The sequence below is a fragment of the Mobula hypostoma genome, chromosome 14 (genome assembly GCF_963921235.1).
Source record: "Mobula hypostoma chromosome 14, sMobHyp1.1, whole genome shotgun sequence".
NCBI classification, from domain to species: Eukaryota; Metazoa; Chordata; class Chondrichthyes; order Myliobatiformes; family Myliobatidae; genus Mobula; species Mobula hypostoma.
Genome location: NC_086110.1, coordinates 56,817,521 through 56,831,284, shown reverse-complemented (window position 1 = coordinate 56,831,284; position 13,764 = coordinate 56,817,521). Strand labels below are relative to the sequence as shown.

The window sequence follows — 13,764 nt, the reverse complement described above, 5'->3', positions numbered from 1 at the left end:
TCCTACGACCACAACACTTAAGACCCACGACCAAGGGAAGCATCATGCCGGCATCCACCTACTCCTGGCATTCAATGGAAATGCCATCAGCAAGTTCCCCACCATCAGCATCTCAGAGTCACCATCGTGCAGAAACTCATCTGAATCAGCTACATAAGTACTTAGTTACAAGAGCAGGTGAGAGGATGGCCATTTTGAAGTCTCCTAACATCCCAATGCCTTCCCATTATCTACAAGGCAGATTGGGAGAGTGATGGAATAACTCAGGTACCTGAGTGAGTGCAGCATGCACAACACACAAGTACTTGATACCATCTTGGTAAAAGCAAGCCATCCAAATCACATCTTATCCCTCAGATTGAACTTTCATTCCCTTTACTACTGGTACAATGCGGATACAGACTGCACCATCTATTAAATGCATGCCAATTAATCAGCAAAGCTACTTTGACAGCACCTCCCAGTTCCACAAATTCTACTAAGACAAAGGCATGAGATGCATGGAACCAACATGACCTCAAGGCTCTCCTCCACAATCATATACCATCCCCCCTTGGAATTATATTGCCATTCCTTTATTTTCTCTTAGTCTAATTCCTGCAACTCCTTGCTCAACAGTACCTTTACCATAAACGCTGTTCCCAAAAAACCATGCAGATCCACTGGCAGGATAAGCAAATGAATATTAGCCTCCTTTCCCAGGTCAACATCCCCAGCCTTGAAGTTTTAATCTCACACAACCAGCTCCCAAAACTGCCCATGCCCCATGAGACTCCTGAAAGTGGAACTCTGCTTTGAACTCTGTCATGATAAGAGATTACCACAGAGGCAGAGAACGAAGAGGAAATGTTCTCAGAGCTTCCTTGAAAGAATGCAACTCAGTTAGTTACTTCATGTGATCAAGATGGATGAGGAACAACCAGGCACAGTGGGAGTTCTAAATGTCTTTGTCAGCGCAATGCAACAACACAGTGAAAACAGAAAAACAAAAGATCACCTCACAAAACCGCACATCCACCCTCTACATCAATCACTTTCTTACATCACTCATGGCAGAGTTTACAGATCCTACACTGGCCTAATTAGCCAACATGAGAACCAGTAGAATTAGAGTGGAAGGAATGCAGCAATTCGAGAAGGTTGCTCAAGGATACTTTCACAAGAGCGATAAAAACAAAAGCTAACTAATGTTGGATGCCCACAATACCCACTTATAGTAAACCTAAAGAAAAGATGAATTTCCTTGCTCTTTATCGATAGTATTTTCATTTGGGAAACTGGACATTAGGCAATGCCAAGGTCACGTATTTTTGGAATGACGTGTCCACCTTGGAATAAGATGCATAATCATCTGACATAGAGCTGCTCTCAATGATGTGTATAAAACTTAAATGTAAGTGTTAGTAAAGGGTAATGAATGATACAAAAAGAGAGTTTGAGGACAGAAATTCTTATTCCGATTTGGCAAATGGTTGAGTCAGGATGGTTTGCTTGATTGATGCAGCTCATGAGAAAAATAAGTGTCCAGACTAATGAATTTATTTAATTAAGTTATCAAATTGAATTTATTATCTAAGTGTGTGTATGTTATCGTATACTAGCTTGCGATTCAGTTTCTTGTAGGCACTTACAGGAATGAAAGGAAATACTATAGGATATTTGAAAAACTATAAACAGACAAAGACTGGCAAATAACCAATGCGCAAAGGACGACAGAATGTGCAAATAAAACAAAATTCTGAGAATATGAGTTGTATAGAGTGCTTGAAAGTGCATCTGTAGGCATAGAATCATTTCAAGGAAATGGTGATTGAAATTATGCACGCTAGTTCAGGAACCTGATGGTTGTAGGGTAATAACTGTTCTTGAACTTGCTGGTGTGGGACCTATGGCTTCTGTACCTCCTGTCCAATGGTAGCAGCTAGAAGAGGGCATGGTCTGGATGGTAGGGGTCTTTGATGTGTCTGGCTTGTGATTCAATGAAAAATCATCACCCATTATCTGTCATCAGAATAATCACCAAGCTGATAGAATTTACAAATACCTATCCACAAAAGATGCAACGGCTTTCAGTCTAAACATAATTACCAGTTAAAGACAATCTTTAATAATTTATACCCTGAGTAATACCATGTCATCACTGGTACAGCACACCACTGGCCAGCCCCTGCTGCATTGGAAAGATGGTTAAAAGACAGACATCACAAGCAGGGAAATTAAGATAACACTAACACACACACACACACACACACACACACACACACAATTCTGGAGGAACTCATCAGGCCAGGCAGCATCCATGGACTAGATACTGCCTGGCCTGTTGAGTTCTTCCAGCATTTTGTGTGTGTTATCAGATGGACTTAACTTTCTGTCGTGAATTTAAGTTCAAGTCTAATTATTGGCCATCGCCTCACTAACATTAAGTACTAATTAAATTTACAAATACTCTTTTCTTTGTTAATGTGGTTGAGAGGGAAAATTAATCAGCCATGATCAAATAGTGGAGCATACTAGTGGAAGAAAAATAGTAAGACATTGTGATGAACGTTAAGGGGTTAATGACCTTCTTCTAGTATGTGACTAATGTACACTGCGTGACTGAAATGTGCTTTGTAGACAGGATGGGAAAATAACTATGTCTGTGCTTCCTTGTTCTAAGTTCCTTGGGAAAGCCTGATATACTGTCCTGAGAACTAACACTTAAGAAAATGTATAACCTTTCAAGGATATATTGTGCAGCTTCGCTATTCTGTAGAGTTGTAGTTTAGGTTCCTCCTTACAGCTTTGAGTGCTTTTTGTCACGTAGGTTTGGGGTATAAATAACAGTGCCCTCTATTGTTAAGCAGAGTTCCAAGATCCCGCTTTTAGGTGCTTGGGCTGTCCATGATATCATGTAAATAAAATCCTTTAGTCTGAAACAACTCTCTGAGTCAGCCTGATCTATTCTGTCTGCTGCTCCTGAGATTTATCCGCAACAGTTTGGTGACGAGGATGGGATCCTCAATCTAGTCTCCTAGCTGAAAGGGGGAAGCTAGAAGAGCGGGATCCAAAAAACAACCCTAGGTGGAAAAGGAGAAGCAAGACAGAAAAGTGCCTTCCAAGTTGGGAAGGAAAATTAGCCTCCTAGCTAAAAGGGGGAGACAGGTGTCCTGCAGCCCAGCTGAAAGGGGGACGGCAGGGAGTGCTCATGGGAGTACCAAGGTAGCTACCAATTTATTCCTGCAGCCACTCCTTACAACCCCCCATGCCAGAAGTTCAGGCATCTGACACCCCCAGGGGAGCAGACATCACTGTAACGAGAGAAGGGTCTCAGGAAAGAGGAATTGAAGCTGAGGGAGCTGAGGGAAGTGTTAGCAGTACTAAAGATTACTCAAAAAAATGCCTGAAAAGGCAAAAAGAAAGAGACATGAAAAGAGAAAAACAGAATGGAGGATAAGCTTTTAACAGACACCTTCATCATATCTAAAACAGCCCCGTTTCCCCTGCTGGGTCCACAGACCCTTTGTAATTTAAGGGCAACACTGCACTGTGCAGCTGAAGGTATGCACATGGAACTTCCTCAAATTAGGGTCCTTCAAATGCTAAAATTAATGAATGGGCAAGAAAAGGACAGTTCAAGACCCATGCTATACTGGCAGCTGGATAGCAATCTCTATGCTTGACAAGCTCAGAGACTGTATGACACATCGATAGGACGAGCCAACCTCTACATACAAAATCTGCAATACTTGATTAATGGCAGCTGAGAAAAGAAGCAGCTCCATTGCACGGTCTATTACATTTTACAAACTGACCCACACTATAATAAGCCTGTACACCCTTATTTAAACTGTAAAGCTGAAGGCAACATCGTATGTGTATTTTGGTCCCGAGGGATTAGGGCTCCTGGTGGACTTAGTGGAAGATCAGGGAAAAAGATTCCAACCTCAATGCCTCATTTGACAGTGGCCATAAAACCACCAGTAAAGCCTAAAGATATCGGGACGATAGTAAAACGATAGGCGAAAGAAACCAAGGATGTTTATACTATTTCTCTGCTGGTACTGGGACAAGAAGCTCGAATTGAATTCTTTAACGAAAAGGAGGGGAGAATTATGTTAAAGTCCGAGAGCTGGGAAACAACCTTTGAAAAGCAACAATCACCAGCAGAAGACCCTCTACTTCCCCCTAAAGCCTTAGCCCAGGTACCAGGGAACCTATGGGCCCAACATAAATCACGTGGGAAAAGCTCAAACAGCTCCGGAGCATAAAGTTACTTTAAGAAAAAAAGAATGTCCCACTGCCCTGTATTAAACAGTACCGTATGGCTACCGAACATGACGAAGGTATCAATCCAGTAATTGACTCATTGCAGCAAGGGGTGCTGGTGAAGGCACAAAGCCTGTGGAACATCCCAATATTACCTATCCCAAAAACGGGCCAGAGAAATGAGTGGCATTTTGTGCAGGACCTAAGAGCCATCAATAAGATTGTCATCCCTATTGCTCTGCTGGTGCCAGACACCAACATTATGTTTACTTCTATACCTGCGGGAGCTAGTACCTTTACTGTAGTTGATCGGTGCCCCGCATTTTTCACCATACCTTTTCAGGAGGATAGCCAGTATTTATTTGCCTTTACTTATAAGATGAGAAACATACGTGGACACATCTGCCCCAGGGATATACCAAAAGCCCTGCAGTTTATGTTGCAGCAGTTAAAAATGATATGGCCGAATGCTAGCTGTCTGAATATTCCACACTGATTCAGTGTGCAGACAACATCCGGATAGTTTCTGCTACAGGGCCACAATGTCTTACAGATTCTTTAACACTCCTTGAACTTTTGGCAAGAAGAGGGTGCAGGGTGCCTGTGGAGAAAATGCAGTTTTGCCAAGAGACTGTACAGTACCTTGGATTCCAGCTCAGTAAAGGTTGGCGAAGTTTGGGAAGGGATCGAATAAAGGCAATACAGAGGTTCCCAGTCCACAAAACAAAAAAAAATGATATTCTTTCTTTCCTGGGCATGGTAGGGCATGTCGACAGTGGATTCCCGAATACCGGGAGAGGGATGCAGTAATGCGTTCTGCTACATTGAAAACGGAGCCCCTCATCATGGAATAGACACCCGAAAGGGAAAAAGCCTGAATGTAATGGTAGAAAAATCTATTCCTATTGTATTGGATCACCCGTGTACTATGATAGTACCCCATGCCGTAATGCTACTGTTGAATTCAGCTGCTACTCAGCATTTTACCATGGCTAGAAGGACAGGTTATGAGGTGATTCTTCTCACTCGATCCAACTGTACGTACAAAAGATCTCCAGCTATTAATCCAGCTACTTTTGTTCCGTTACCATCTGCACAGCAGGATGGGGATGACCATGACTCTGATCGCAGTGGGAGCCACTACTGCTCCCCCACCAGATCTGAGAAGCGAACCTATTGATAACCCTGATTTAATAATTTTCACAGATGGCTCTTTGCACCGCCCAAGAGATGATCTGTTGCTGGCAGGGTATGCTATAGTAACTCCCCATGAGGTAGTAGAAGCTCATGCCTTGACAATAGGAACATCAGCGCAGGCGGCAGAACTCCACGCCGTTACCCGAACTTGCTTGCATTTTGGCCAAAGGAAAAGCTGCCAACGTTTATTCCGGTTCACGTTATGCGTTTGGGATAGCACATGACTTTGGGCAATTGTAGAAAAATAGAGGATTTATCACCTCCTCGGGGAAAGCGATTAAACGTGCCTCCTTGGTACTGAACCTTTTAAAAGCTATTTAGTTGCCAGAGAATTTAGTAATAATTAAGTGCGAGGTGCACTCCTCAGCCGAGAATGAGGCCTCCAAGAGAAATCGGTTTGCAGACATGGTATCAAAACAGGTGGCCCTTCAGTGACAACCTGTGTTACAGAACCGCGGGCTGAATCGGGAGGGAAGGAGCTCCCTGTGTGTATTTACGTCCAGCAGTTGCAGGAAGCCCAAGATTTTGCCTCACAGCAAGAGAAATATGCCTGGAGCAAATCTGCACGTTACCAGAGTACCAGGCTATAGCATGACCCAGATGGCTGAGTACTGTGCCCGCATAGATAACTTTTGCCCCCGGCTCGCCTGGCACATGGCCAGGTTCAGATGGGCAAAGGAGGGATGCAGCATGCCATCACTCAACAATAGTACGCCCCTGGGATAACAGTAACTATCGAGAAGGTAGCATGTACTTGTTTAGTTTGCCAGCAAAACAATAGAGGAAAGACTCCCGCTAGATTTGATCACCTGCCCCAACCGGAAATGCCTTTTGAAAACCTGCAAATTGACTTTGTACATATGCCTGCTGAAAGGAGATTTAAGTATATATTGGTAATAGTAGACATGTTTTGCTCTTTCAATCTTTTTTAATTGATTTAAAAGAATAAGGATAAATACAAACCAGAGGAGAGGTTATCTCAAATACATATTTCAATAATAGTACAAAGAAAGGAATATACACTGTCAAAATCATATATAGTATTAAGCTAATATACAGAGAGAAAAGACCCACTTCTCCTCTTAACAGCTCATAAAAAAAAGACTCAAGATTTCCTGTTATTGAGAAAAAACCCACTTACCTAAAACAAAAAATATTTTGAGGATACAGTTAAAAAAAAGGGGAAATCCTTCTGATCAAATCTAAAACTTCACAGAGAAAAAAAATTAATGGGAAAAGTGAAAAGGATTAGATCATATGAAAATATTGAATAAAAGGTCACCAAGTTTGCTCAAATTTAAAAGATGTATCAAACACCTGACCCCTTATTTCCTCCAACTTAAACAAAACATAATGTAGGAGAGCCCAAAAAAAAAACAGTATGTGGATTGGGATCCTTCCAGTACAATAGAATAGCTCTCCTAGCCAATAAAGTTGAGAAAGCTATCATGGGTTGAGTGGAAGCAGGAACATTTCCTGCTTCCGTTGGAATAATCCCAAAGATTGCCGAAAGTGAATTAGGTTGTAGGTCCGAACCTATGCCTTTTTATAATGTTCTAAAAACATCTCTGCAAAAATTATTTAACTTTATTCAGGACCAAAACATATGAGTTAAAGTGGCCACCTCAGTGTTGCATCTATCACAAGTAGGATTTATATTAGAAAAAATATGCGCTAGTTTATCTTTTGACATATGCGCCCTGTGCACTACCTTGAACTGAATCAAGTTATGTAGTTACCTTGGTATTGACACTAAGTTTCAGTAAGAGGTGCCTGAACCCACTGAGTTCCTTCAGCAGATTGTTTGTTTCTCTGGATTCCAGCAGCTGTAACCGTTTAGATGCCCTAACCTTTGTCTTGTTCACTCATCGCCCAGATGATCTGGATCCGCTGCTGGCCCATTAATATCTTAGGGCAAGTTACCACACATAATATTTAAACCCTAAACTGCAAGCTAATTCTAACCAATAGAGGATATGTTCTGCTATCACAATTTAAGATTAACGTACGAGTAATCTCACAAAAACATTTTCATTTTGCTTGGGTGCGTGCAGAGAATATAAATAGGTTAGTGCATACTTGCTCAGTATTACTGTGCAGAAGTACAACTAAATATATTTATGCCAAAACTGTTTTGTGGAAAACACTTCACTGTCAGCGGAGTACATGATCAACCACAAAATGTAGGTAAGATGCAATTTTAGGAACAAAGTTGCAGACTCTCACCTCTCCTAGACCATAGTTTGCATTGATAATCATTCTGCCCGGATGTCCTGTGACAGGATCACACGTAAACAACACACCTGTAACATTGTTAATAGATACAACATTAGATGCAAGAATGATTCTCATTCATTTCTGTTCTGCTCTTCATTGTTGCTTTACTCACTAATTTTAAATCTGTATTTCATGGAATGTAATTTATGGAAAGTAATCACTCTCTTTCCCATTCCCTCAAGTTTCAAAATGGTGATTTTTTTTTCCCCCTCTGAAGTTCATTGAACTGTTTCTCGCTCAGATTGTCCGTGACCTGGTAGCTTCTTCCCACATTTCTTTGTTTATACTCAGGAAGTAGAGAAATTACATTACACTTGTACTGAACCTTGACTCAACATACATGAATGATGTGAAGAAGGTCATGGAGTCACTGAAGAAGGAGCAAACAGAAAGATTGACAATAACGACAAATACAAAATGTTGCAGGAACTCAACAGTTCTGGTAGAATCAATGGAAATGAATAAATAGTCAAAGTTTCAGGCAGAGACCTTTTGTCCAGACTGACGAAATTGACAATAACACCAGAAAAGCAAGGATCTACCCAAGACATGAACAGACTTGCTCATTTTTCTCATAAAACAGACATAGTAGGGACTTCCCGTAAAGACTTTCAAAAGTATGGAACCCTTGCTTGTTATGGACTGAAATAATTTTCTTTTGTCAACTGACAGTAAATACATGCAACAGTTGTATTAACCTTTAACCTCTGTACATTTAACTCCATTGTTGCCAATTTATCCAAATAAGATCATAAGATACAGGAGCAGAATTAGGCCATGTGACCCATCCAGTCTGCTCCGTCATTCAGTCATGACTGATTCTATTTTCCTCTCAGCTGCAATCCCTTGCCTTCTTCCCATATAGTTTCATGCCCTGACCAATAGTCGTAGTCATACTTTATTGATCCTGGGGGAAATTGATTTTCGTTACAGTTGCACCATCAATAATAAATAGTAATAAAACCATAAATAGTTAAATAGTAATATGTAAATTATGCCAGTAAATTATGAAATAAGTCCAGGACCAGCCTATTGGTTCAGGGTGTCTGACCCTCCAAGGGAGGAGTTGTAAAGTTTGATGGCCACAGGCAGGAATGACTTCCTATGACGCTCTGTGCTGCATCTCGGTGGAATGAGTCTCTGGCTGAATGTACTGCTGTGCCCACCCAGTACATTATTTAGTGGATGGGAGACATTGACCAAGATGGCATGCAACTTGGACAGCATCCTCTTTTCAGACACCACCGTGAGACAGTCCAGTTCCATCCCCACAACATCACTGGCCTTACGAATGAGTTTGTTGATTCTGTTGGTGTCTGCCACCCTCAGCCTGCTGCCCCAGCACACAACAGCAAACATGATAGCACTGGCCACCACAGACTCGTAGAACATCCTCAGCATCATCTGGCAGATGTTAAAGGACCTCAGTCTCCTCAGGAAATAGAGACGGCTCTGACCCTTCTTGTAGACAGCCTCAGTGTTCTTTGACCAGTCCAGTTTATTGTCAATTTGTATCCCTAGGTATTTGTAATCCTCCACCATGTCCACACTGACCCCCTGGATGGAAACAGGGGTCACCGTTACCTTAGCTCTCCTCAGGTCTACCACCAGCTCCTTAGTCTTTTTCACATTAAGCTGCAGATAATTCTGCTCACACCATGTGACAAAGTTTCCTACCGTAGCCCTGTACTCAGCCTCATCTCCCTTGCTGATGCATCCAACTATGGCAGAGTCATCTGAAAACTTCTGAAGATGAAAAGACTCTGTGCAGTAGTTGAAGTCCGAGGTGTAAATGGTGAAGAGAAAGGGAGACAAGACAGTCCCCTGTGGAGCCCCAGTGCTGCTGATCACTCTGTCGGACACACAGTGTTGCAAGCACACGTACTGTGGTCTGCCAGTCAGGTAATCAAGAATCCATGATACCAGGGAAGCATTCACCTGCATCGCTGTCAGCTTCTCCCCCAGCAGAGCAGGGTGTATGGTGTTAAACGCACTGGAGAAGTTAAAAAACATGACCCTCACAGTGCTCGCTGGCTTGTCCAGTTGGGTGTAGACACGGTTCAGCAGGTAGATGATGGCATCCTCAACTCCTAGTCGGGGCTGGTAGGCAGACTGGAGGGGATCTAAGTGTGGCCTGACCATAGGCCGGAGCAGCTCCAGAACAAGTCTCTCCAGGGTCTTCATGAATGTGGGAGGTCAATGCCACCGGTCTGTAGTCATTGAAGCCGCTGGGGCGCGGCGTCTTCGGCACAGGGACAAGGCAGGACGTTTTCCACAGTACAGGAACCCTCCGGAGCCTCAGGCTCAGGTTGAATACATGGCAAAGTACTCTACATAGCTGAGGAACACAGGCTTTGAGTACCCTGGTACTGACACCATCCGGTCTTGCAGCCTTGCTTGGGTTGAGATGTTTCAGCTGTCTTCTCACCTGTTCAGCTGTGAAGCCCACCATGGTGGTTTTGTGTGGGGAAGGGGTATAGTCATGAGAGCAGGGTGGGGGACTGTGAGGAGGGGTATGAGGGGAGAGTGGAATATGTGTTGGTTGGGGGCCGACAACAGATGGCTCATGGGGGATGGGCAGAGGCCACAATGTCAAATCTGTTAAAGAACAGGTTAAGTTCATTGGCCCTGTCCACACTGCCTTCAGCACCTCTGTTGCTAGTTTGCCGGAACCCAGTGATGGTCCTCATCCCCCTCCAGACCTCTCTCATGTTGTTCTGCTGGAGTTTCCACTCAAGCTTCCTCCTGTACCTGTCTTTAGCCTCCCTGATCCTGGTTTCAGGTCACTCTGTATTGCCCTCAGCTCCTCCATACTTCCATCTTTAAACGCCATTTTTTAAGCTTTCAGGATGTCCTTAATGTCCTTTGTCACCCATGGCTTGTTATTTGAATAACAAAGGACAGTTCTTGTCGGAACATTGCAGTCCACACAGAAAATGATGTAATCAGTGATGCACTCCGTGAGCCCATCAATATCCTCTCCATGTGGCTCACAGAGTGCCTGCCAGTCTGTCACCTCAAAACAACGCTGGAGCACCTCATAAACCTCTTCTGACCATTTTCTCACTGTCCTCGAGGTTGCAGGTTTACTCTTCACCAGAGGCATGTAGCAGGGTTTTCTATCTGCCTTAAAAGTACATAAAGACTTGGTCTACACAGCTGTCTGTGGCAAAGAGTACAGGCCCAGAGTCATCAAATGCTATTAATAAGACAAGCCATTCAAACCTGGAATCATTTTTGTCAACACTGCAATGTGTTGATCCATGAGTTTGGTCAATCAACACATGAATGTCACAAAGGAGCTGCAAGAGAAATTTCCAAACCCAGACAGGAACAGGCATCCATGTGAAATGGATGAGGACAAAGGTTCATTGATAATAGCAAAGGCTTGATAAGCTTATGGAAAAAGGAATTGTAGAGAGAGTCTCAATGAGTTAAGGTGTGTGCAGAAATGATCAGGATTGCCTGGCTTGAATAATCTTTTCCTTTGCAATTTATACTGAGTAAATCTACACGTTCTATGATTATAATATGCTTCAAGAAATGTTATTTCTTTTGAAATATGCTCACTGACTGCAAAATAAAATTACAACTCTGAATCAAACCCAGTAATGATGAAAAATCTAAATGGAGTTGGCCCTGCAGTTGGGAGGGTTCCACTACAGTTGCTGCACTTTACCTTCTTTTGATAAGGTCATGGATTTAGGAGCTTTTGTGGAGTTGCCTAGGTGCAGTGCACCTTTGAGCTGCCCTGGCAGTATACTGCTATTCGGGGAAATGATTGTTTAGAGGAAGTGGTCAATCAAGCTGACTTTTTTGCTCTTGAGTTCTATTTGAGCTCTCCTCATCCATGCTGTCCTGATAGTCATGATGAGGGTCTTGGCCTGAGATGTCGACTCTTTATTCCTCTCCATAGATACTGCCTGACCTGCTGAGTTCCTCCAGCATTTTGTGTTTCTTGATCTGGATTTCCAGTATTTGCAGAATCTTTTTGTGCTTATGAAACTTCAGAGGATTCCCTCCCTCTCCAGGCTTGTATTTTGTTGATGGTGGAAAGGCTTGACAATGTCAGGATGTGAGTTATTTTGCCTCTGTTCTGTCCTTGCGGACATAATATTTATGTGGTTGATACAGCTGTATTTCTTATCAATTATCGAAAATGTTGATAGCAATGCATGTGGCAATAGGTATGCAATTGAACCTTGAAGTTGTTGTTGCTGGTTATAAACGCAATGTATTGTGAAAGGTATCTGTCATTTATTGCTCTGTGTTTTCTGCAGTTTATCTGGGCTTGCTGAATACGGGTGTAGGCTGCTTCATTTGCTGGGGGTTTGTGTATGGAACAGAAAATTATGCAATCATCAGCAAATAATTGTAATTTGACTCATAAAGGAAGGAAAATCATCAATTCAGCAGCTAACGGTGGTTAAGCCAATGATTATTCTTTTGGATTGCCAATAGATGTGTCCAGGAGATTAATTCCGAGAGACATCCAAGGTTAACAGTGCTGGAATGGCATTGACATGAGTGCCTTCCATTAGATTTGATACTAAATGTTCCAATTTTGTAAGCTAAACTATATACAGTACATCATGATTTACAGAATCAAATTGAAGTTTTGCCAATGTCCTGCCTTAATTATTTTTATTATTTATTGAGATACAGCACAGAATAGGTCCTTTTGGTCCTCCCAGCTACGTTACCCAGTCCTCCACCGATTTAACACTAACCTAATCATGGGACAATTCACAATGACCAATTAATCTACCAACCGGTAGGCCTTTGGACTGTGGGAGGAAGCCAGAGCACCCAGAGGAAACCCATCTGGTCACAGGGAGAACATATAAACTCCTTACATACAGTGCGGGAATTGAACCCAAATGGCCTGTACTGTAAAGTACTGTGCTAATCACTACGCTTCTGTGCCGCTCCAAATCCTATCTCTGAACCAATAGTAGCTTACATGTTGTAAAAGAAATCCTGTTCATATATTTAATTACACTTTATCAAGTTCTGTAATGCATAAATTAGCTGGTGTTTCCCAATACTGCAACAATAGCCTTACTTTGAAGTTATCGCTAAAGCTGTGGCTTGTGATACAATGAGGTCATAAAAGTTAATAAATAGACTTTGTTTCTCTTTCTTACATTTATAGCAGTTTTTTTATATTTACTGTATTGGCAGGAGGTCAACATTGCTGGCAAAGCCATCAGATACTACACAGTTATCACCTGAATGACAACAACCCCTACTGGAAGATGAGTAGTTATATATACTGCAGAATTGTTATGGTCAGAAGATATATGTAAATGAACCACATACTGAAATTAACTTTTTGTTACAGATTTATTGAATACTAATTTATATATTGCAGCTTATCACTGTGGAATTTTAGGCTCCAACTTTCAGACCAATAATTTAGTGCTCTGACTTCGAGCCCAAGACCATTTCATTCCATCTAGGTACAAACCCAATGATCACTAACTTTGCTTGACTGATGCTTCAAATTCGAAACAGCAATCCTCACCTGCAGTCTCGGCTGTTATCATCTGCTGGACAATCACACCCATGCTTGATTGCACTGGTTGCCCCCTCTGTCTGCGATATTGCACAGCCCGGAAAGAGTAGAGTGAACCCCAGCATTTCTGCACACCATCACACACCTGGGGCAATGAAGAATTGTCATGTCAACAATAAAACTGCAAACAATGCAAGCCATGTTTGCCGTACTTCTGAGATGCAAGATAGACAGCTAGAATGATTTCTTATTAAATTAAGGAAATTCAGGGAAGATGAAATGATTCTGTATTCTTTATCAATACTAAGCCAAAAGAGAGGTACAGCATAGAAACAGGCCCTGCGGATGGCCAAACACATGCCAGTCACCCATTACCCAAACCCTTATTATTAATCCCAATCTACTGTCCCTACGTTCTCGTTAACAAACATTCACCCCCGCCCCCCCCCCCACACACACACACACACACATATTCTACCACCACCACTCACCTACACCCTGGGGGCAATTTATAGTCCCCA

General features: G+C 42.4%; 1 protein-coding gene across 6 annotated transcripts in view; it reads right to left on the bottom strand.

Annotated features, from left to right (window-relative positions):
* The window catches only part of LOC134356311 (uncharacterized phosphotransferase YvkC-like), a 233,257-nt gene that overhangs the window by 120,652 nt on the left and 98,841 nt on the right, over nucleotides 1–13,764 (bottom strand). For all 6 annotated transcript variants that reach the window (XM_063067179.1, XM_063067180.1, XM_063067181.1 and 3 more), the window contains 2 exons: nucleotides 13,253–13,388; nucleotides 7,675–7,751 (listed from right to left, as the gene is read on the bottom strand). In XM_063067179.1, coding sequence (XP_062923249.1) covers nucleotides 7,675–7,751; nucleotides 13,253–13,388 — 213 coding nt within the window. The remainder of the gene's footprint in view (nucleotides 1–7,674; nucleotides 7,752–13,252; nucleotides 13,389–13,764) is intronic.